General features: G+C 30.9%; 1 protein-coding gene across 2 annotated transcripts; it reads right to left on the bottom strand.

Annotated features, from left to right (window-relative positions):
* Positions 1 to 533: 533 nt before the first annotated feature.
* KFase (kynurenine formamidase) lies at positions 534 to 19,386 on the bottom strand. Of its 2 annotated transcripts, none has more exons than XM_085192475.1 (5): positions 19,232 to 19,386; positions 10,041 to 10,188; positions 9,145 to 9,246; positions 4,951 to 5,164; positions 534 to 2,601 (listed from the first exon to the last, which is right to left on the bottom strand). In XM_085192475.1, exons 2-5 carry the CDS (start codon positions 10,156 to 10,158, stop codon positions 2,142 to 2,144), a joined length of 894 nt encoding a protein of 297 aa, XP_085048601.1. In that variant the 5' UTR covers positions 10,159 to 10,188; positions 19,232 to 19,386; the 3' UTR covers positions 534 to 2,141. The 2 variants fall into 2 exon arrangements, with proteins under 2 accessions (XP_085048601.1, XP_085048600.1); XM_085192474.1 differs by lacking the exon at positions 19,232 to 19,386 and adding an exon at positions 10,288 to 10,402.
* Between the last annotated feature and the right edge of the window lie 3,608 nt (positions 19,387 to 22,994).

Below are 22,994 nucleotides of genomic sequence, written 5' to 3'. Positions count from 1 at the left end.
AAATACACTCCGTCCCCTACTTTCCGCCGAATTCTGGAGGCTTTGCGTGTCACATTACTCGTTCTGTCTCGTAAGAGGTCAAAGAGCGGCGTTGAGTCCCGCGGCTATATATTCAGCGGAAAGTGCGAAACAGTGTTATAACGCTAGGTTCCATGTACCTACCCTGTTAAATGCTAGATACGGTGTACAGCTTAAAAAATATTATATTAAAGTATGAGGCCATAATGGCGCAAGGCATTCGTCCTATCTATTGAATGTCAGGCAGGACAGCTGCCAGCTAATGTAATAGTAAAATATAACATTGACTTTGAAAAGAGCAACTGTTGAGTTTCTTGCCGGCTCTTCTCAGCAGAACTGCCTTCCGAACCGGTGGTAGCTTTTTGTTCATATGTTCATTCGACGATTCAAAAGTGCTTTTATAGTTTATTTGAATAAAGAATATTTTGAATTTGAATTTGAATTGTACTAAACGTTTAAATATAAGAAGAGAAATTGTTAGAGCTAGCGTTTATTGTGGTAAATAAGAAAAACAATTTAACATTGTACTTAATATTTATTAATTTTCATTAAAAGTTATGCATTATTGCAAATATATTATATATAGTCTTTTCTTCAAATATTTATATACGGATAAATTATAAGATCTTGAAATGCTTTTTAAAATATAATTTGAAATAAATAATTCTATAAAACATTTTCAATTGCAACAAACACTTGCATTCAATTATTAATATAATTCAACGAAAAATTCAATATTATACAATACAAAATGCCTTAAAATTTAGTGTAATACGTTATATAACTATATACTTACTATAAATAAGTAATTAAACAATTAAATATATTGTCTTTCTATAAAGTTCAATAACAATAGAAGAGGCCAGTCGTGGGTTCGTTCCCCACTGGAGTAAATAAAATATTTATTTAAATTTCTTCGCTATCGTGTCGAGGCAAAGCGCGGCGTTAAGTTCCGTCACTTATCACGTAATGTCTCAAGGATTTGGCGGAAAATAAGGAGCATAGTGTCTGAACACTAGGTTCCGTTAGCTGTTGCGCGTGAACCTTTTTTTTTAACTTCATAAGAATATTTCCCTTTCACACATTCATAATTTCTTAATATAGACAGTTGTCTAATTGGCCAATGTTTACAATGATAAATGATGAAATAAATTTTACGTATTTACAATTATAATATGGATTTTTTCATTGACGTAAAACATTAATACATAAATGTCACTATATATATTTATTTATTTATATTTTACGTCATACGCTTACAATAGAATAAAGAATAAAATGGATATTAAAATCGACCATATTTCACATTTATGTATAGCTTAGCATAGGAATGACGTCAGAATGAAATTTCTTATTAATATTTAAAAAGAAATTTTTTATAGCAAATATTTTATGTATATAGAATACAAATATTTATTCATCGGAACTGAACCTGTAACATGCTTGTGACTTTTGTCAACTGCCTTATAAATTTAATATTTATTTTTTTATTACTCTCGCATTAATAGATAAGTTGACCTCTTGTCGAAAGCTTATGGCTTATCAATTATTTCAGTTAAAAGTTCTACTTAAAATTGATAAAAAAAACAGACAATCTAACGTTTCTAACATTATGTTTCTAATATTATATACATATTTTTTTATACAAAATTGAACTATTTCTAAAATCTTTCATTTTATTCAGCAAGGCAAGAAATATATGTACTTTAGATATTTCAACAATTTCAGGACAAGTAGGTTAAGTGCTATGTGTGTTTTCAGATAGCAAATATGAGTAATGTGATTTTTTATCGGACATTTTATATGAAAATAGAATGCAATGGATGTTAAAGACAATAATTTATTGGACATTTAAATAAATAATTTGATTTACCGTCAATTGATATATCTAATAGCCGCACTCAGAGATGTAAATTAGCGTTTAACTGATATAAATCTACATGTACACATTCAAATAGACATTATATCCATTGGCAGTGACGTGACGTGACGTGACGGGACATCTTCGAATGCACCAGCAAAGTAAAATAAACATTAAAATGTAACTTATTATTCGAGATTTAAATTTTAACTATCATTAATAACAACCACAAAAAACATATAAATATTTTCTATTAAAACAATTACAAATGTTTTCTTACATCGTATACAAGAAGATTTTTCAAATAGTTATCATCGTTCGCGAAACACTCGACAATATCGAAATGGTCCATATTATCCTTTATTTCTAAATACATGGTCTGCGCTAAACAAGTGTTGTAAAGCAACTCGTAGAACTCTCTAGATTGTTTTTTGAATGTGGGACTGTCGTTTTGTCCTGCCAAGATATAAACGCGGACTCTCCTCGCTTGAAGATGAGTGAAGCAGTCAAATTGCGGAGAGAGAGGCACTGCCCACTCTCGAGGCACCTGTACCGCGATATTTACGGACGTGTGTATTAATTCACGCAAATCAAATACGCCCGATATCAAAAATGCACCCTGAAGACGGTATGATCCTGGTGTGTTATCTAGGAAATCCGAATTGGACAACAATTTTGCCACCAGATGGGCTCCGGCGGAGTGACCAGCAAAATAAACGCCTCTGTAAAGAGAAATATTTTTCATTATAAGCAAGATACCAACTAGTAACTGGTATGCAGAAAAAATGCTTTTCATCATTATTTTTAATATTTTTATTCCACTCCTTTTATTTAAATTATATGGTCTGTTCCATCAGCTTCATGCTGTATTCCTCTTATGGCAGAGTAGGCAGAACTAGTCTAGAGTTGCCTGTTGAGTGGCTGAACGCCCAGCTTTACGTTTACACCAGAGCCAAGAAAGGAAAACATTAAATATTTCATTTCCTCGAGTAAGCATCGAACCCACAACCGGTCGTCACACGCTCGCGCCTCTGCGCCACGACTGGCCTCAAAGTTGGCCTGGCCTGGTTTCCTTAACATAATTAAATAATTTCTCTTTCAATAAAACGCTACAAAGTGAAACGTTTAACTTTGAAATAACTATAATTGTGTAATTCAATGACACGAGATACAATTACAATGACAATATCGTAAATAACAATAATAAAGATAACCTTCAAAAATTACATCACCAATAGCGTTCCAATTATTTTTTAATTACAATTAATCTATTGAAGAATAATAAATAAGTTGTGGTTACAATGGGCTCGTAGCTTACTTTCTTGTTAATTAATGGATTCTCAAACAAGATCATCGACTAGTTGACTGACTAGTTTGCCTGGTTTTTCTTTTGTTTTTTGTTCGTTTGTAGCCGTAGTGGCGCGGCGACACAAGGGTGTGACTGTGACGCGACGGTTGTGGGTTCGATCCCCACTCGAGGAAGTGAAATATTTATTTACGTTTATATTTCCATTTCTTCGCTCTGGTGTTGACGCAAAGCGAGTTCTGCCACTCAACACGCAATGCTTCCAGAATTCGACAGAAAGTGGGGAATGGAATGAATAAATACAAAATGATTAATGTTACAGCTTTTCTTTTGGTTTTTAATTAAAATATGTGTAATTTCCTATGACTTCATTATTTTTTTAATATAATGAACGTTATAAAAGACTTTTGTGCAACGGAAAGTTAATTTAACAAAAGATATCTTGTATTGTTACGGTATATGATTGCGCATAATTGAAAAATTTTCGTTCCATCCCAAAAGTTAAAAATAAAAGCACTAAATATTTTAATAATAGTTAATACTATGTATGTAGGTATAATAATTAAAATTATACTTGTTCTACAAAAGTGATTTATTTGTTACATTATTTAGTTTTTATTATCTTCTATATTATAAAGAATACTTTATTATTTGACGTTTTTTCAAATTAATATTTCTGTTAAATAATTAAAATAATTTATAAAATTACTTAAATAGTACCAAGTAATGAATAACGCACAGAATAAAAATAAAGTTACCCCCCTAGAGATGGTTTAACAATATACAATCAGCCTTGTTTTGAATATTGTTACATTTCCTCTTGGGAATGGAATTTTGCATATGATACAATAATTAATTAATTTTAATATTGAAAAGAATGAATGTAAAGATTTACTAGAATACATAACGAATATGGTATCTAGTATTATTCTAAAAATTTACGTTTGTAATCGAATAATGTTTTCTTCCAGCTTGCATATGAACAATTCACGAAAAATAAAGTATTTTAGCTTATATTGTTTTGTTACAATACTAAATTTCGTTACAGTAAACAAATAAATTATTATAATATTTAATCAAATGATAAAAATAAAAATCGTTTTTATGCTTTAACAACAAAAAATGGTAAAACTTTTAGAAATAATTTAAATAGGAAAAAAGATTTAGATTTATTTCAATTATCAGGGTTCAAATTGGTGGCCATATGCCAAAAAGTTAAATTCCCCCATTAATTTAGAAATCAGTTAGCAGCCCGAAGTAGCTTATAACAAGTATTAATATCCGTCATTGAAACAGAAACATGTTGAATTATGAACGATTCATACTTTTATTATTATTTTAAACCCGTAAATGTATGTAATATGTTTTCTAATATATTGATAAATATCAGGTTCACCTTGTCCATATGTGAGATGTAATATATGAATAATATGAAGAAACGGATTTAAAAGTAGTTGATGTACCTATTTAAATTATAATAATAATCTGAATAATATAACACACAATCAAGTATATAAGATAGTATTTACTTTAACAAATTCTTAGTTAAATTTCTTATATACAGTTAGTCTATTGATAAAACCAATGATAAGTGAAATACAGACTGTACGTGATAACAACTAAACGTATGACAAATGAGAATGTCCGCCATTTCAAAATTCATTATCCATCCTAGAAAACCCACCTTGTCGTCTATTATACAAAAATAATAAATAAAAATTATTCCGTTACCAATTATAATTTAATTTTATTATTTATAATTTACCTTGATCCCATTTTCTCAGCATATTCAAATACGAATCTCGCAGCGTTTTGTATTTGGTTGATAATTTCTGGTAGCGTAGCGGTGGGGCACAGGTCGTAGCCTACCACCATAGTTTTAATTCTAAACTTGTGCAGAGGCTGTGCTGGGTATCTGGAAATTTCCCGGGACAGCTCCTGCCAGTAGCCTCCATGTATGTAGACTAGAATTGGTGAATCTGTAAAGTATTATATTAAATTTAAAATTTACATTCTTATAAGTTGCAATAAGAATTTTGAAATAAAATAACAAAATCTGTTTTGTTTTAATATTAAATTTCGGGGGATATTGACGTTTGTACACTTCAATATCAAATTTTGAAGTCAGTGGCACAAAATGTGACTGTAAAAGCGACAGGTTATGGATTCGAATCCCATTCGAGAAAATGAAATATTTCTTATTCTCATTTCTTCGTTCTGACACCAAGGAAAAGCTGGGCGCCCTAGTGTCTTAACACTAGGTACTCTCTTCCTACGCTGGATATATATATTTACGGGATACCGCGTGAAGCTGATTATAATATCAATTTAAATTTATATTGGCCTTTACTGTGCCATATAAGTTTATTTTTTATCGTTGTGTTAACAAAAGTATTACGTAAATAGCAAAGGCATGCAGTATTACAGCTTTGGAGGATTAAATGTCAGTCACTTTGTATTACCTACAATATAAATATAATGATAAGAAATACCTATTTACTTTATTTAAGTACGCAATTGAAAATATTTTTTTTTGTTATTTCTAGTTATTACAACACTAAATTGATAATTTTCGTGTCTATATTTTTTTAATATATTGGTTAATTTTTTTTTAGATTAATTGTTTATTTTTTTTATTTTTTTTGTTTTATATATCATGGGAAAAAAGCAATACTAGATAATTTTGTTGCCATTATTATAAAAATATATTGTTTTGTTGGTTATCTGTATTTATGTATTTTTTTTCTGTGTAATAAAGTATCTATAATCTATTCTATATTTAATTCCGACTCATTGATGATATTCATTGCGTCATACTTTCACCAATTATGAATAATTAATGTAAATTTTATATGAATTATTAATATTTCTGCCACAACTAGTATTGTTAGGACAAACAAGTTGGAATCCACTCTATATGATAATTAATATTATTATGCGTTGTTTCTCCAGTATAACCTGTTTTATCAATGGACAAAATAATCTAGACTTAAGTAAATGCTGGTGACATTTAAGGCATTTTACCTTTATGGAGGATGGAGATAAGGGCGGCCATCACATGTAGGGCTTCAAATGATAAATGTCTACTTATGTTAGCGGCGTATAATTTATTTAGTACGTACTTAGGCTCGTATTTATAAACTAATCTCAAGTCTGAGATCGATCTTGAGATGTTGTTTTTATTTGTCAATGATCTATGAATGATATGATCTTATGATCGATCTCAGACTTGAGAGCGGTTCATAAATACGGGCCTTTGAAACATTAAAAGGCCTTCAGTTAAATTTAAATCGGTTTCGATTTTTTTTTCGACTTGCGTATTTTTTAAATGTAATAACCAGATCAGGCTTTTTAATGTCTTATTGTCTTTTATTGTCGAGTATAGTGTGGCTCGTAGGGCAATTTACGTTCATTTCTCTAAATCCTATTAGTCTGCCTAGCATCCTGCACCTACACTTATCTCAATTGGAGAAGATATTAAACATAATTATCTACATACACACACATTCCTAACATGTTCAAGACTAGTTAAACGCTAGCAATTTTACCTGTGAAGTTTTCGATTTTCCTATGGGACATTGTTCCGGCGTTAAAAATAACTTACCAATATCAAAAATCTATTAACATTTTATTTTTATTATTTCGTACACAAAGTCCTATTACTTAAACTCCGGTGTCTGTCTGTCCGACTGTCACCAGAAATGTTCATAGCCGCGTTTTCTTTTGTCGTTCGTTATAAAACAAATACTATTAAACATTACTTCTATAATATACATACTAGTAAATAACAAATAAATTGCCGTTACTATTGATAATAATACTATATTTGCAGCAAAATATATATAGTAAATATCATATAGTATATCTAAAATAAAAAAATATTCTTATAATATACATACTAGTAACATTAAAGATAGCGCAGTTGTTAATGTCACGACATTATTTGATTAGAATGATGCTTCGTGAATAACAAATGCCTACTAAATTATAATATTATGAATAATCTTATAATTATGTTGTTTTTTATTATGAGAATTCTAAAATTGTTTATCGTTTCCAGAATGTTCATACGTCCTTAACATACCACAAAATTTAATAATATATGCTACTTTTATAGAGTGGAATTTAAAGTCATGACACGAAAATACTATAAATTAAATTAAAGCTTCACGCCGTATCCCGCACATAGCAGGGTAGGCAGAGGGAACATAGTGTTAAGACACTCCGTTGCCAACTTTCCGCCGGTATAGTATATGCATTGTCTAACATGTATATACACATAAGAAAATAGAGTACCTAAGTACGTCCTACATATGCTATGCTATTATTATTGATACAAGAATGTAATGTTTTTTTTTACTTTTTCTATTTTTTCTTGTAGCAACACAATTTATTAAATATTAAATGAGAATTTCCAAAATTCCAATAAATACAAAAATACAAATCCTTTTTGGGCCACGCTCTAAATTAACTTCTAATCTAGTCTTGTAAACTATATCGATATTATCTATTGCTCAAGTAAATACACAGTTGAATAAAAGATAACGTTTTTATATTAAACAAGATAGCTATCATGTAAACAAAATAACTAAAATGGGAGAAATTCATGTAGGACTCCAAGTTCTAACTATTTTTAGAAGTTTTCTTGAAAACATTTGTTGGTATTCTTTTAGGCCTTGAGACGTTACATTCGACAATTGATATTGAAAGCTTCTTTTTTTCGTTTTATTATAGTATACAGTAAAACTCCTAACATCTTGAACATCTTCAACTAAAGCGCATTTTCTTTATTTTTTGTAGATTAGATGGTTATTATTCATAAGTTCCAAATTTTTGGCTTTGGCATATCGGCTTTTCGTTATTTCTTATAATTTAGCTGGTGTGTTATGATTTCTCATCAGATGTTCCAGATCTTCAACTTTAAAACTGTAAATGCTATTCACGAGATCCTGCCCAGGCCTTATAACACAACAAGAAAATCCATCTAGCCCAGTAGTTCAGAAGATAGGCAAGCAGACAAAACAGACAGATCAAAATTTCAAAAAAACATAGACATAAACATGTTCACCTTCTCTTTTTATACTATCCTAAATTACTTTTTCAAAAAATATTAAAAGCGTAAATATATTTTTTACCCGACTCCAAAGGAAGGGTTATGTTTTTCGCGCGTATCTTGTACGTAGGTAATTCTTGTTTAATCTTTATATATTAAATATTTGCATGTATTCATTCAATATTATATTCGTTCCTTGAAATATAACAATGTGATACTTTAATATTCATAAATTAATATAATTAGGATTATATTAATTTACATAACACATAACGTGTCATTTAACGTTATGTCACTTGAGACCTTGTTTGCGTGCAATAACCTTATGCTTTTAGAATATACAAGCTTTTACTGTTAGCTTTTACCAAAATAAGGTTTTTTTTTGAGTTAGGTCACTTTCTTTATGCCAAGTGATGTGCCAAGTGACGTTCCAAGTGTTATTTTTTTTAAATTCACACTGTATCTCTCATATAGCAGGTTATGCAGATGAAAAGAAACTTAGTGTTAAGATACTCCGTTTCTATGAAGACACTTCTGTTACCCAATTTCCGCCGAGACCGGAGAGAGCCATTGCATGTTGATTGGCTTTAACATATTGGCTTTAACATAACACCGCGCTTTACTTCGTTAACAGATTTTATTTTCTCGATTGGGAATCGAACCCACAACCTATCCCGTGTGCCGTCACAGCCCTGCGCCACCTCTGGCTTTAAGTGATAATAATAATAGCAACAAATGCATATCAAATCTAGCAAGTCCTTGTCCTAATAATCCACTACCACGAATCATTTACTTATACGAGTAATTATATAAGGAATATTATTTAAAAAGACGAGAAAGAAAGTTGATATTTAAAGTGAGTACGTTATATGTGGGTTTTAGTAAATTTTGTTTAATTACACTTACCATCTGGAAGATCCGTTCCCAAAATATCGAGTTTCTGTCCTGGGGTTGATCCGTATTCTATTTCTAATTTGTGGGGCACGTTGTTAACTGCGATTTCGCTTGCTATAATAATAATAATACAATTTTATTAAACAATTACCTACACAAAATTGTAGAGCATTTTAATGAAAAAATCCTTTATAATGTTGGCGTAAAATCCTTGGCGCGGGGGCACAAGCGTATAATTGCAACGCGACGGTTGCAGGTCCGATCTCCACTCGGGGCAAGTTTCAATTTCTTCCCTCTTGCGCTAAAATCAAATTCAAGAGACAAATGAAAGATCTTTATAATAAAGTTTTTTTCCAAAATATTACGAGGAGTATGTAACGAAAGGAAAGTCAACAAATGTAAATAGCTTTTCTTAATCTTACACAATTATCATTTTCTTTCACTTTTATAAGTAAGAAAATAAATTATATTAAAAAATATACAAATGAGACTTACATATAATTTATTTACTCAGGTAAAGTTACTTTCGGTGATAATAGTTTGTTTAAAAATGTTATCGTAATATGTAAACTATATGAATTTGCGCACAAGAGGTAATTGCTTATTTTAAAACACATTCTTTTACATAATATAAACTAATATTAGTTTTTTTAGCAAATATTCATTACATTTCAATAATTAAATCCCTAAATAACTGACAAAATGTTCTGTCTATTTAATTGTTTTTTTTTTTCAGCTTAAGCCTGCTTATAGATGGGAAGGCAGAGAGAATCTCCGTTCACATTAAAACAATTCATGGCGTTCAACTCTGTATGCATGGCGCGTTGAATGGCGAAACTTAACGCCGCATTCACAATTTTAATTCAATACATCAATTATAAATTAGTTTGACAAGTAATAAAACCTACCTGTCGTTACGAAGTTCACGTGATATTGTAGGACTTCTTGCGCCGAAGAAAACCTTCTTGACCACATGCTTGGAGAGTACTCCCTCTCTAGGTCCATATTTTCTGTTATCAGCGCCATATCTTTAACTTCACTAACACTTAACAAAACCTAAACAAAAAAATAATATTTAATTAATAAAAAAGAATATAAGAAAAAAATATTAATTTTCATAATCTCTTCCTATAATAAAAAGGAAAATGTTAAAACCTCTTGTTCTTGAGCATCACTAGCCATTTTATTTCGAAAAACTAAATATATACGCTTCACAAGATAATACCAAAAATACAATAAAATTTTCATTTAAAAATGAACAAAAAACCATGTCACTTGTGATAATTCAAATAAAGTAATGTTTGGTTGTACGACATTAAAACGTGTTATCAAATAAAAGAAGTATTTTAAACACTAAAAACATATGAACCGTATTTTTTTATCTAATCGTATTCTGTTTTTGTTGATATGGTTTTCTAATAAAAAATGTATTTCAATATATGTTAAACATTGATTAAGACCATCGTGGCATAGTGGCACAAGCGTGTGACGGTAAACGCCACGGTTGTAGGTTCGATTCCCTCTATGGGAAATGATTTTTTTTAATGAATTTTAGAGGGATCCCTCGTAAAGTAATAAAAATATTAACTAATTGCAGCGTTGAGTTCCACCACTCAATATCCCGTGCATGTATTCGGCGGAAAGTTAAGAACGGAGTGTCTTAACACTACATTCCCTGTGCCTATCTTACTTACTATACGCGGAATATAGCTTGAAGTTGAAAAAAAGTGTACTAAAAATTTAAAGATATCTCAGCACTCTACTGTCACAAATAATACACAGAAAATATGCCTCCAGAATTCGGTGGAAACTGAGGAAGGGTAGTGTCTCAATGGGAACGGTAGTGTCTCAAACGGAACGGAGTGTCTTTACATTAGGGAACTTATTCCTAAGTTCGCTCTGCCTACCTTAGCAGCGCGAAGCTAAAAAAACATAATGATATCCAATAACTGATTAAGTTATAATAGTCACAAAGGCTATCATATGACATATCAAGTTAATTAATTGCAATTATAATATACATTGTATTGCAAGCCTCATTGAGTGCATCGACCTACATTTTTAGTATAGTTCTGTGTAATTCTATAGGCCTAATTAAATAAAAGTATAAGCAAATTTAATTATTGCTTAATAATATCGAAATTTGCTGTTTTATTAAATATAAAATTAATATTTGTTTTATAACATAATTAACTATAATGATGCCTATTAGTCGTGTATTGTTGTTAAAACAAATTTTCTTTGAAAACAAGCACCATTTTGATTTTATTCTTTGTTTTTTTTTTAATTTATTTATTAGATACTAGCGACCCCCTTGCGGCTTCGCCCGCTTTTACTACTGGATTATTCATATAATGTATGTTTGCAAAGCACTTAAGATAATGTGAAAATTAATTAAACTCTAATGCAACCCGCATTTTCGTAGTTTCAATAAGTGTTTTCCAATTATTTTACTCGGCAAGGATTTTTTTGTAGGTACCGTAATTTTAAATCTGTGCTACTAATCTTTTCAAGTACTTATCTATATATATAAAAGGACTTGTCCTCACTGACTGAGGTAAGACGCACGCACAGGCGTAACCGCTGTGCGTAGAAACGTTAAATTTGGACAAAAGTTTACTTTCGTAATCTGGACATCCACTAAGAAGGGATTTTGAAAAATGTTAACCCTAAAGGGGTGAAATAGGGGTTCAAAGTTTGTATGGAAAAACATTTAAATCGGCACCGATTTTTATAAAATTTGAAATTTAGATTTTTAAAAGTATTTAATTGAACACATGTTTCATCGTTTTCTAGAATTCTTCCCCTAAGGGTGCAAATAAGGGGTTGAAAGTTTGTATAGGTTTTTTTTAAATCGTCACCAATTTTTATAAAATTTGAAATTCAGACTCTTAAACGTATATAATTAAACACATGTTTCATGGTTTTCTAGAATTCACCCCCTAAGGGTGCAAATAAGGGGTTGAAAGTTTGTATGGAAAAATCTTTAAATCACCACCGATTTTTATAAAATTTGAAATTTAGACTCTTAAAAATATTTCATTGAACACATGTTTCATGGGTTATTAGAGTTCACCCTTAAATACGCAAGCGAAGCTGCGCGCGTCCGCTAGTTATCTATATATATAAAAGGACTTGTCCTCACTGACTGAGGTAAGACGCACGCACAGCCTTAACCGCTGATGGTAGAAACCTGGAATTTGGACAGATGTTTACTTTCGTAATCTGGACATCCACTAAGAAGGGATTTTGAACATTTTTTACCCTAAAGGGGTGAAATAGGGGTTCAAAGTTTGTATGGAAAAAAAATTAAATCGGCACCGATTTTTATAAAACTTGAAATTTAGATTTTTAAAAGTATTTAATTGAACACGTGTTTCATCGTTTTCTAGAATTCTCCCCCTAAGGGTGCAAATAAGGGGTTGAAAGTTGGTATAGAATTTTTTTTAAAGCGGCACCAATTTTTATAAAATTCGAAATACAGACTCTTAAAAGTATTTAATTGAACACATGTTTCATGGTTTTCTAGAATTCTTCCCCTAAGGGTGCAAATAAGGGGTTGAAAGTTTGTATGGAAAAATCTTTAAATCGCCACCGATTTTTATAAAATTTGAAATTTAGACTCTTAAAAATATTTCATTGAACACATGTTTCATGGGTTATTAGAATTCACCCTTAAATACGCAAGCGAAGCTGCGCGCGTCCGCTAGTTAAAATATATTTAAATGACTATTTTTAGATAGTTAAATGACTATTTTTAAACGGAAGAAATTATAAACAAAAGCCTACCTACTAACAACTACTACAAAAAATATGAAACCAAATATATCGCGCTGAAATAATACATTCAACTCCAATTATCCAATACATGCAAACGCATCTAAATCTTCGTTGCTATGACTCTATAGCGGGCGGGTTTTTTTTTCGAGCTTGTGGTTAATGCTGAAGAGGGTATTCTGTCCCTGATGAAAAGCAAGCACTACGTGGCTGCCTGTGAGGAAAATTAAATAGAATGCATTGGCCGGGAATCGAACTCGGGCCCGCGTGGCAGGCGATCATTCTACCACTGAACCACCGATGACTGCTCATGACGCGCTTGTATAAGCAAAACGTGGCGGGGCCCGTTTCGCAGCAATGATTTTTTTATATTGTAACAATTTCTAAAGTACTTATTAAAATGAAAAAACAGTAAAAGACAGTTTTGATCTACATTAAATGGCCAACGTAACTAATATACTTATTTATATGCTGAGAGTAAGGGATAAGTAAAACTTGAGTCGGCACAGATGATGTGTCAACGGCGGAATGTGTCAACAATTAAATGCGTTTTTCTCTAAAACTATTCGCAATTTCGAAATAGTGTAAAAAGCAAATTTTATCTTCGTTTAACGTAGAAAATTAATTAAGTATTTTAAAGGATAAGGATTAATACCATTATAGAAAAATATCCCTCACAATAAAAAATATATTGAAATTATTATTTTTAGACAGAAATATGATCACTACACGTTATCCTTAAAAGATAAAAATATGCTGTCGCGGACTTTTTTGTAGATCTTATTAAGAGGAATAATACTCCAGTACATTTTTTTCATGTAGTACTTACCATTAGAGCAGCGCATGCGCGAAAGTGTCTCAACGGGTAGGACTTTATACACATTTATCGTATTTATGTTAATTTACATAAGAATGTACAAATAATAAACTATACATAAACCTTCCCTGAGAAATACTCGACCTAATGATGAAAACCGCATAAAAATCCGTTGGGTGGTTTAGAAGAAGAAGAGTTATAAAGTTCAGACAGACACGAAAAGCGACTTTGTTTTCTATCTATACTAATATAATAAAGCGGAAGAGTTTGTTTGTTTGTTTGTTTGTTTGTTTGTTTGAACGCTAAGATCTCTGGATCTACTGGTCCGATTTACTTTGTTTTTGGTTTGTATGAAAGCTGCATTCTTCAGAAGTGCTATAGGCTATATAACATTACATTACACATATAAACTAATATATTTTAAAGTACTTTCTAATTTGACATGCAATTTATTCTGCCATGTTAATAACAACCGTCGCGTCGCTACGCGACCGTTACCGCGACATTTTGATATTCATCCTTATGAAAATAAATGTAATAGTCACTTTTAGCATTTTATCTAGATTGAAATTATAGTTTACTGTATAACATACTAATAAATAATTAAGGAGATGTCACTGATTCCAAATTACCTAGCCTACGGGCGGCACAGTACGACCGACGCGAAAATATTCTTATAGTTCAAGCAGGCGTAGCCGCGTCCGGGTCCACTAGTATAAGATATAGGATTAACAACTTTTATTTAAATAAAAAAATGTGCTTATTTTAATATACTTATTTTATTTATTTTTAATTTCTTCGAATAGCCACATTGTTTCTATAAGAGGAATAATAAATATTACAATGAATGAATCAGTTTTATCATAGTACATTGTTACCAGCAATAATTAATACAAATCAAATATTTTTGCGCAAATTGTGTATTAAATGTACAGGATAAACACTAAAAACCTACTGGTACAGGTTTTTTGGGTAAAACTTATTTTTACTGGCTTCACCATTAACTTCACATTTATTTTTTATATATACATTGAATTCTTAGTGGCAAAAGTCTATGTACATATGTAGTGTCTTGTGTAACCAGATACATCGTCTGCTTGCTATCGTATTCAGTCAAGCATATTAAAACCTGGCACCTACTTCATTATAAATATAATAGTAATAGTTTTACGCTGTCTGTACGTAGCAGGGTAGGCGGGAACCTAGGAACCTAGTGTCTTAACTCTTCGTTCCCGTTCCGAGACACTTCTTTTTTCATTTCTTCGTGGTGTTATGCCCGAAATTTCATTTATTGCAATTATGCTCTATTGTTAGTTTACAATATTGCTTGATTATTGATAATTACTTTTTTATAATTCACTATGAATTTTAATAACTAAAAAGAGGAGTTAATAAATGATTCTGTTTTTAATTAATTTACTTAGAATTATGCTCAAATATTATGCAGACTTCACGACCTTAGCATTTATTTAGTGGCGTTTCTAAGTCATGTTTTAACTGTAGTTTTAAATCTAGTCTAAGATCCGGGTGCAAAATTCTGCAGGTATTTGATTTTAATAAACTAATTTTTTTATTAATTATATTATATGAGTAGTAGAATAGACTACGCTATGGTTACCTCACGAAATTTTGCCGCAATAACCTAAAATTTATTAAAATTAATAAATTGTAGATACATTTTTTATTTAGAGTACCAATTATCCAATATCATTTGAAAGAGTATGATGTAAAGGAATCGAAAAAAATAATAGTTGCCAGCTCTCAGTCAGTCGCAACAGGGTTGCTAAGTGTAACGAATTCGTTTTATTGTTAACTATTTTACACTTACGCCCTTTGTCATATTTTAATTATATACCAAATTAAAGTTTATTCTTTTATCTACACTATAACATATGGTTGCCTGTTAATTAAGGATGAAATTAACGTTTCTTTTATCAGTTAAATTCTAGTAGTATTCGATAAATAAACTATAAACTATTATTTATGTTTGTTTTGATATTGAAATGATAAAACAATCCTTTAATTAGCACATACATACAAACATACATTACCGATATGAGAGTTTGAGAGTAATATTGTGATTAACTTGAGAAACGTGATTAATGGAGCGATTTTAATGCTGTTTCTATATTTACTTTTATTTCATTGATTACAGTTACTAACAAAATTATCATAGTATAGTAAAAGTTATATAAACAAGATAAGTAATAAATAGTTAATGCCTTTGATAGTGCAATTGTAAATATTGAAGTCAAGCTGAAAATATAAGCAAAATTTCTTTTGTGAACTTCAGAAGTGTGAACGTCTCAGTAAATACGTAATTTCATTTGTTTTGGTTGTTTTTTAATTCTTTTTTTATAATAAAATAAGAGAAGTAGAGGACACCTCGATTGACTTTCGTAAATACAGCCTTTAATAAGTATAGCGACTAAAAAAGTTTGCAATTATACATGTTGTATTAATCTTAAATTATGAATTATAAATAATTTATTTAAATATCACATTAATTTTTTTATGTGGAAATAATATTACAGAATATCCATAACTTAAACCATATAGAATAATATTATGAAAATAAATAAAAAAGTATGGGTACAAATATTCTCCATTGTGTCTGTCCCAGCATAGATGAAGAAGACAAAAGGCAGTATACCATTAATTACTTGTATTTCACCCGAGTTTCCAACTTGTATTGCGGTGATATCCAGATAAATTACCACATAGTTAGCACGAGCTCGTTATCAACAAAGTTTGGGAACCACTGAATCAGGCCAGAACTGCTGAAGTGCCCAAACACACATTTCAGGGGGACTTTTCACATTTACATTCAAATTTTTAGTAGCATTTTTTTATTCTTCTAGTTGTATGCGTAAAATGTATAAATAAATGCCAATTGTAACATTTTAGGTAAATTTGTGGTAATATTTCTTGTATCGTATAATAGTAAAAATCTATTCTATTTTAGAGTGTGAACAAGGTCACTAGAGTAATTTGAATTCGATCAAGTAGATATAAATAGGAAATATTTTTTGTAATAAAATATAAAATATATGTATTGATAATGAAATATACAAAATTATTCGGGCGGAAGCCAGACGACAGAGTGTCTTAAGTCTTAAAATCTCTCCACCTATATTTCTAAGATCATGCGTAAATATGTAAATATATATTATAATTTTTATCATCTTTAGCTTAAGCATTCTCAAATACAAATGTTCTTATTATAATTATCTATTATATTGCAAATACGTACATTGCAATATCAGGAATTTGAGTCGGAATAACCTTGAATTGTAAATAGAGATCATTTACTTAAGTTAGCTAAAGTTAGTTTCATTGTTAAATTTATTATGGCAATTGCATTTTCCTGTACCTAGCGGCTGATACGAGGCCGCTGTGGCGCAGGGGCTCAAGGGTGTGGCTTATGACGAGATGGTTGTCGGTTCGATCCCCACTCGGGGAATCAAATATTATTAAATAATAATATTTCATACTGCATAACATAACATAGCACTATAATGCTATAATAAACTGGTAAGATATAAGTTTGTGTCTTATTTATTTCAAATTTTATTACAATTAAATTATTCAAATAAACTAAGCCCGACGAGAATGTGTGCAATAAATGTACGTATTTTAGCCAAATATTTATTTAAGAAATGTTTAAATACTATTAAGTAAAATATATTATAACAAGTTTTATCTTTTGCGTCGTTAACAATTATTACGTTTCGCGATTTCTACGTAGAATAATACATATCTCATGTTATTTTAATTTCTCTGCTGGAAATATCAAATATATTAAAAGTAAATTACATTTAAATTAGCTAAATATATATGAAATTTTATTTAAAATATTTTTAAAAGCAACTGTTCAATTAAAGCAAATTATTTTTTTAGTGTTCCGTTAAAATAAATAACGTTTAGCTACGGAGCAGCAGGTGCTTGTAAAGAATTATAATATAACACCATAATAATGAGCATATCTAGATTTTTTTTATCGCTTACTTTCTTGTACAAACGTTATTATTTAAACTTTTCTGGACAATTTTTTTGTTAGTAAAAATTCTGGGGTGGGCACACAAGACAGTGAGCAGGAATTTAGATCGATAAGTACTCATATATCATAGAAAAATAAAATTATTACGAACTTATATTTGTACAACATTTCATACAAAATGATTGCGTATGCCCGTAAAATTAAGATTTTCTACTAAATTGTACTACAATCCTGAAATTGGTGCGGAAGTCTCGATAGGTGAGTCCAATTCGCACTTAACCGATTTTTTATTTACCTAAAATTAGAAAATTAATTTGAGAAAATATTCGTAGGGATTATAATGAATGTAAAATTTAACTTAAGGGCCAGAAAGCTAAATTCTCTAACATACACAAAAGTTTTCACAAAATTAAATTCCACAATTTCACGTCTGAGGTAGAGAATTTTACGTAAACTATTTCAATAAATCTTCAAGTCAGAACCACAATGCTATCTAAAGTTTTACCTCTAAAAATTTAGCAAAATGTGAGTTTTGTGTTATTTTAACGTTCCTAACATACATATATAAATGAACCATATCATAGATTAGTCGCAAAATAATTTCTTTTAAGCTTTCTATATTTTTTAGATTAACCTTAAAAAATATCAGAGATTTCCAAAGAACTAAAATAATACAAAACCGAAATTAATGACATTTGTAACTTCAACATAATTCGTTCAAGTTACTATTTAAAAAGAGTAAGTAATCCTCTTTATTCCGCTCGACGAGACGCCATCATGACTTAGTGGCACAAGCGTGTGACTCTAAACAACGGTTGTGGGTTCGAATCCCATTTCGGGGAATGAACTATGATTTATTAATATTTTCTCGTAACAAAGGAAAGCACGGTGTTTAGTTCCGCCATTCAACACGTAATGTCTTAACACTAGGTATCCTTTGCCTATCCTGCTATACGCGGGATAGAGCGTGAAACTAAAAAAAAGAGAAAGATATTTCTTTTAATCTTTATTAAATCTATAAGCCGACACTAAGTCACTGACCTGTACAGAAAGCTAAGGATCACACACGCTCAGTTTAAAAATAAACTTGTTATAATTTGTAATCAATAGCACTTCACGCTTGTTCGCTTTACACAGTGTATTCATGTTTTTATTTTAGTATAGTAGATAATATATAAATAGTATATTTATAATACTAAAATTTAAATTATAATAATAATAATATACGTTTTTTATAAAAAATCCTATAAGAATTAATATTTTATGACAGGATAAATGACAGTTGTAAAGAGAATCATGTAATATAATTTTCAAAAATATATTTTCAAAAATATAAATAGGATTAAAAACATTATATTTAAACTAAAAATTATATTTTATAAATAAAATAAAAATATTATTATAACAAAAATTTAGAAATTTAAAAAACTAAACAAATCCCGGTTATAGTATAGTTTAAACAAAAAAAAAACAAATCTAACAATATTAAAAAATAAAAAGCTCACCGTAAAACGTTAAAATGCAACCTCACAACAGCACTAGTGAACGTCTATGATAAAAACTCGAGGGTCAATTCGTAATGTTTGTTTGTAAACAATGACCGAGACATGCGCGCGCGCAGCTCGCCGGTCGGATTGCAACTCATGTCTCATTCGTGCGGGCAATCACGCCTTCACTTCTGTATAATGTCTCTTAAGGTATACCGGACTTGTTGTATAGGCCTAGTGGCTAGTGGTACTATAAAAACAAAAAAATAATAATAACAGAACCGGCTGGGACCCAGCTTGTATGTATGTACTTCTCCTTACTATAGGTAGTACGAATACTGCATTTTTAATCAGCTTCACGCTGTATCCCGCACACAGCAGGGTAGGCAGAGGGAACCTAGTGATAAGACACTCCGTTCCCCACTTTCTGCCGAATTCTGGAGGCATTGCGTGTTGAGGGTAGAGACTCGACACTAGAGTAAATAAATATTTCACTTCTTAGAGTGGGGATCGAACACACGTAATGCGTAATAGTCACACCATTGTGCCGCTGCGTCACCACGACCTCTAATATTGCATTTTTAACCGACTTCGATAAGAAAAGGAGTTCATCAATTCGAATGCATTTTTTTTAATCAATATTATTCTGATTTTTTTTTGAAAATATCCTCAAACTTTTATATTAATAATACAGAATAACACCATATTTGTCTTAAATTAAACAATTGGCTAATTTTTTACGCTCACGATGACGTCTTTAGTATTGTTGTAGACAAGTATTCTTAGTATCTAAGTAGCATGTTCTCCACTTGGTATTTGTTAATTCCAAATTAAACCTTTTTTTTTTAAATATGTACCTATTAAGTATTAGGTTCTTCGCGCCGCAGTGAGACTGATTCTATGAGATGCTCAAAGAAGAAGAAGAAGTAAGTGATTTGACACTGGATTACTCTTTATCTCTTATGCTAGATGCGGAATAACAGATGCAGCCATAAAGTAGAGAAATTAAAGTAAAAAATATATAATTTTGATTTGGCCTAACATAATATTATTTTTTTGGCTTTTACATAGATATATTTTTTTAATGTAACACATCGTCGCTGACCAATAACAGTGCAATAAATTTTAATAATTTTTCTCAATAAAATTGGCGACAGAAAAAAAATAAAAAAATATATATAAAACAAAAATGTTTACAAGAACGACATGAAATAACGTTTCTTATTTTGTCTTACAAATCTACATATGTCAACTTACAGTAATTATATATGAATATATTTATGTAAATATCTATATTTATTTTCGAAAGAAGCTAACGACTTTAGTCATTTAAAAGAGTATTTTTCTGTCTCTCTCCACTTGTGGCGTTAATTTATTTTTAAATACTTAATTATTTGGTTAATACGCTGTGTAAATTGCTTAAAACAAGTTATGTAAAAAGTAATTAACAAAATTACAAGAAAAATATTTTTATTTATTTTTATTTCTATATCCAATATATCAAGTGACTCGAAGATTATTTTTTCAGCTTCAAGCTGTATCATTTAGCTTGGTATGCAAGGAGCTTAGTGTTAGGACACTCCACCCTCCTTTTCCGCCGAATTGTGGAAGCGTCGCGTGTGGAGTGGGGCAACTTAACGCCTCGCTCCAAAGCAAAGAAAATGAAAATATTAAATTTTATTTGCTCGAGTGAAAATCGAACCCACAACCTTTCGAGTTTACAGTCACGACTGGCCTCGAAGTCTATATTAATTGAATATAAATTATATAGTTAAATTTAATACGTACTTGTAATATTATAAACAATCTAATTATATTTATAGCATGAACATGTGCCTACCAAGTGCGTATAGTATAACATCAGAATACAAAATAAAAAGATGGAAAAATGCAACATAGTGTTAAGTGACGAAACTCTACGCCACACTGCCTTGACAGCAGAGCGAAGAAATGAAAATATTTAATATTTCATTTCCTCGACTGAAAATCGAAGCTGTCGTGCTGGACAGCTTTGCCCCTGAGCCATGACCGGCCTCTGAAAAACAACTTTAAAAATCAGCTTCACGCTGTATCCCGCACACAGCAGCGTAGGCAGAGGGAACCTAATGCTAAAACACTCCGTTCCCCACTTTCTGAGGAATTCTGGAGGCATTGCATGTTGAGTGGCAGAACTCAACGGCGCGCTTTGCCTCGACACCAGAGCGAAGAAATGGAAATATAAACGTAAATAAATATTTCACTTCCTCGAGTGGGGATCGAACCCACCAACCGTCGCGTTACAGTCACATCCTTGTGCCGTTGCGCCACTACAGCATCTAGTGTAGTCTAATAAAAACAACTTTAATCAGCATTGCAGATTTAATATGTCAGTAGTAGGTACTATTTACCATGAAAAATGTCCTTTAAATAGTCGAAGAGGTTATCTTAAACTAATTAAACTGGATAAACTAATGGTTTAATATTATTTATCTTTAAAGCTAGTTTAAACGTGATACATTTAGATAACCAAGACATTGTTTAAATATAAACAAGCGCTTATTATAATTATATTTTATGATATTTAAACAGCTATTAAAATCCTCATATACTTCTCAAGTTATTTTAAGTCAATATCTAAATATTCTTGTAAATATTTCGGTCGGTTGAGAAATGTGTGGTTCGATGATTGTACTTTCAAAAAATTATACTTTCAATTTTTTTTATTGAAGCCAGATGAAAAAAATTAAAAAAAATCCTGAGCGTGGCTCTCTGGTGGCAGAGCTCGACGTTGGGTTGCGAAACTCAACATGCAATCTCCAGAATTCGGTCTACCTTTGCCTACCCTGCTACATGCAGGAGCTGACCGTTATTCCAGAGATACATTTTCATTTGCAAAAAATATTTATTTTGCTGAACATTTTTTATTAAAACGCCATTTCCATACTAGCTAAAGAGATGATCTCATTGTACCTTGCCCTCTCATGTAGGGGGTTTGAGATATCAAAGTTCTTAGGAGTGGTTCCCAAGTTTAAGAGTGTTTCCAGTCGTCTTCTGTAATGAAATGAGGATATTTTTTTAGTTCTTAATGGCTCGTGTCTTATTCTAGGATGTTTTCCTTAGTGAGGATATGAAATTTATCAAATTTGATATAATGATTGGGATTATCCACTGTAAGCTCAGTGCTCATACACAACTGACTTCAATACACCCTTACATGTGAGTTTCCAGGTCGATATAACATCGGTACCTTTAAAAAGCGCGTCCACCTCCACCTTAAAAGCTGGCAACGCATCTGTAACTCCTCTGGTGTTGCACGGGGTCGTGGGCGGTGGTGATCACTTACCATCAGGTGACCCGAACGCTCTAATGCCTTGTCCTTTTCATAAAAATAATTCTTTCACCCTAACATCGATGCTGATCTGTTTGACTAATGTAAGGTAAGTCACATTCACAATCTAAATTATAGACGCCTGCATACTACAAAGAAATACTATTTTCCATTGGCCTCAAGAATATTTATTATTTTTTTGTTTTTTATAGATATAATTTATAAAAAAAACTAAATTATTAAATCCTACGTTCTGAAATCTCATGTTTATTTATCCTACCTATCTGGATGACGGGCCTCGTGTGACAACAGCAAGGGACGGTCGCCGTGATAAGGGTATTTTTGTGTCATATGAATCTGTTGGCTTTCAAAACAAATGTGTAATCGAAATGTGCTATTTTTGAGGATTTGATTTTTGTTGACGACCCTTTTGACGCAGCCGCGACTAGAATATGATAGTGTTTTATTATGTCT

The sequence above is a fragment of the Heliconius melpomene genome, chromosome 11, assembly GCF_056956725.1.
Source record: "Heliconius melpomene rosina isolate 202511_hmr_F chromosome 11, ASM5695672v1, whole genome shotgun sequence".
Taxonomy (NCBI): Eukaryota; Metazoa; Arthropoda; class Insecta; order Lepidoptera; family Nymphalidae; genus Heliconius; species Heliconius melpomene.
This window is presented reverse-complemented; position numbering and strand designations above follow the sequence as displayed.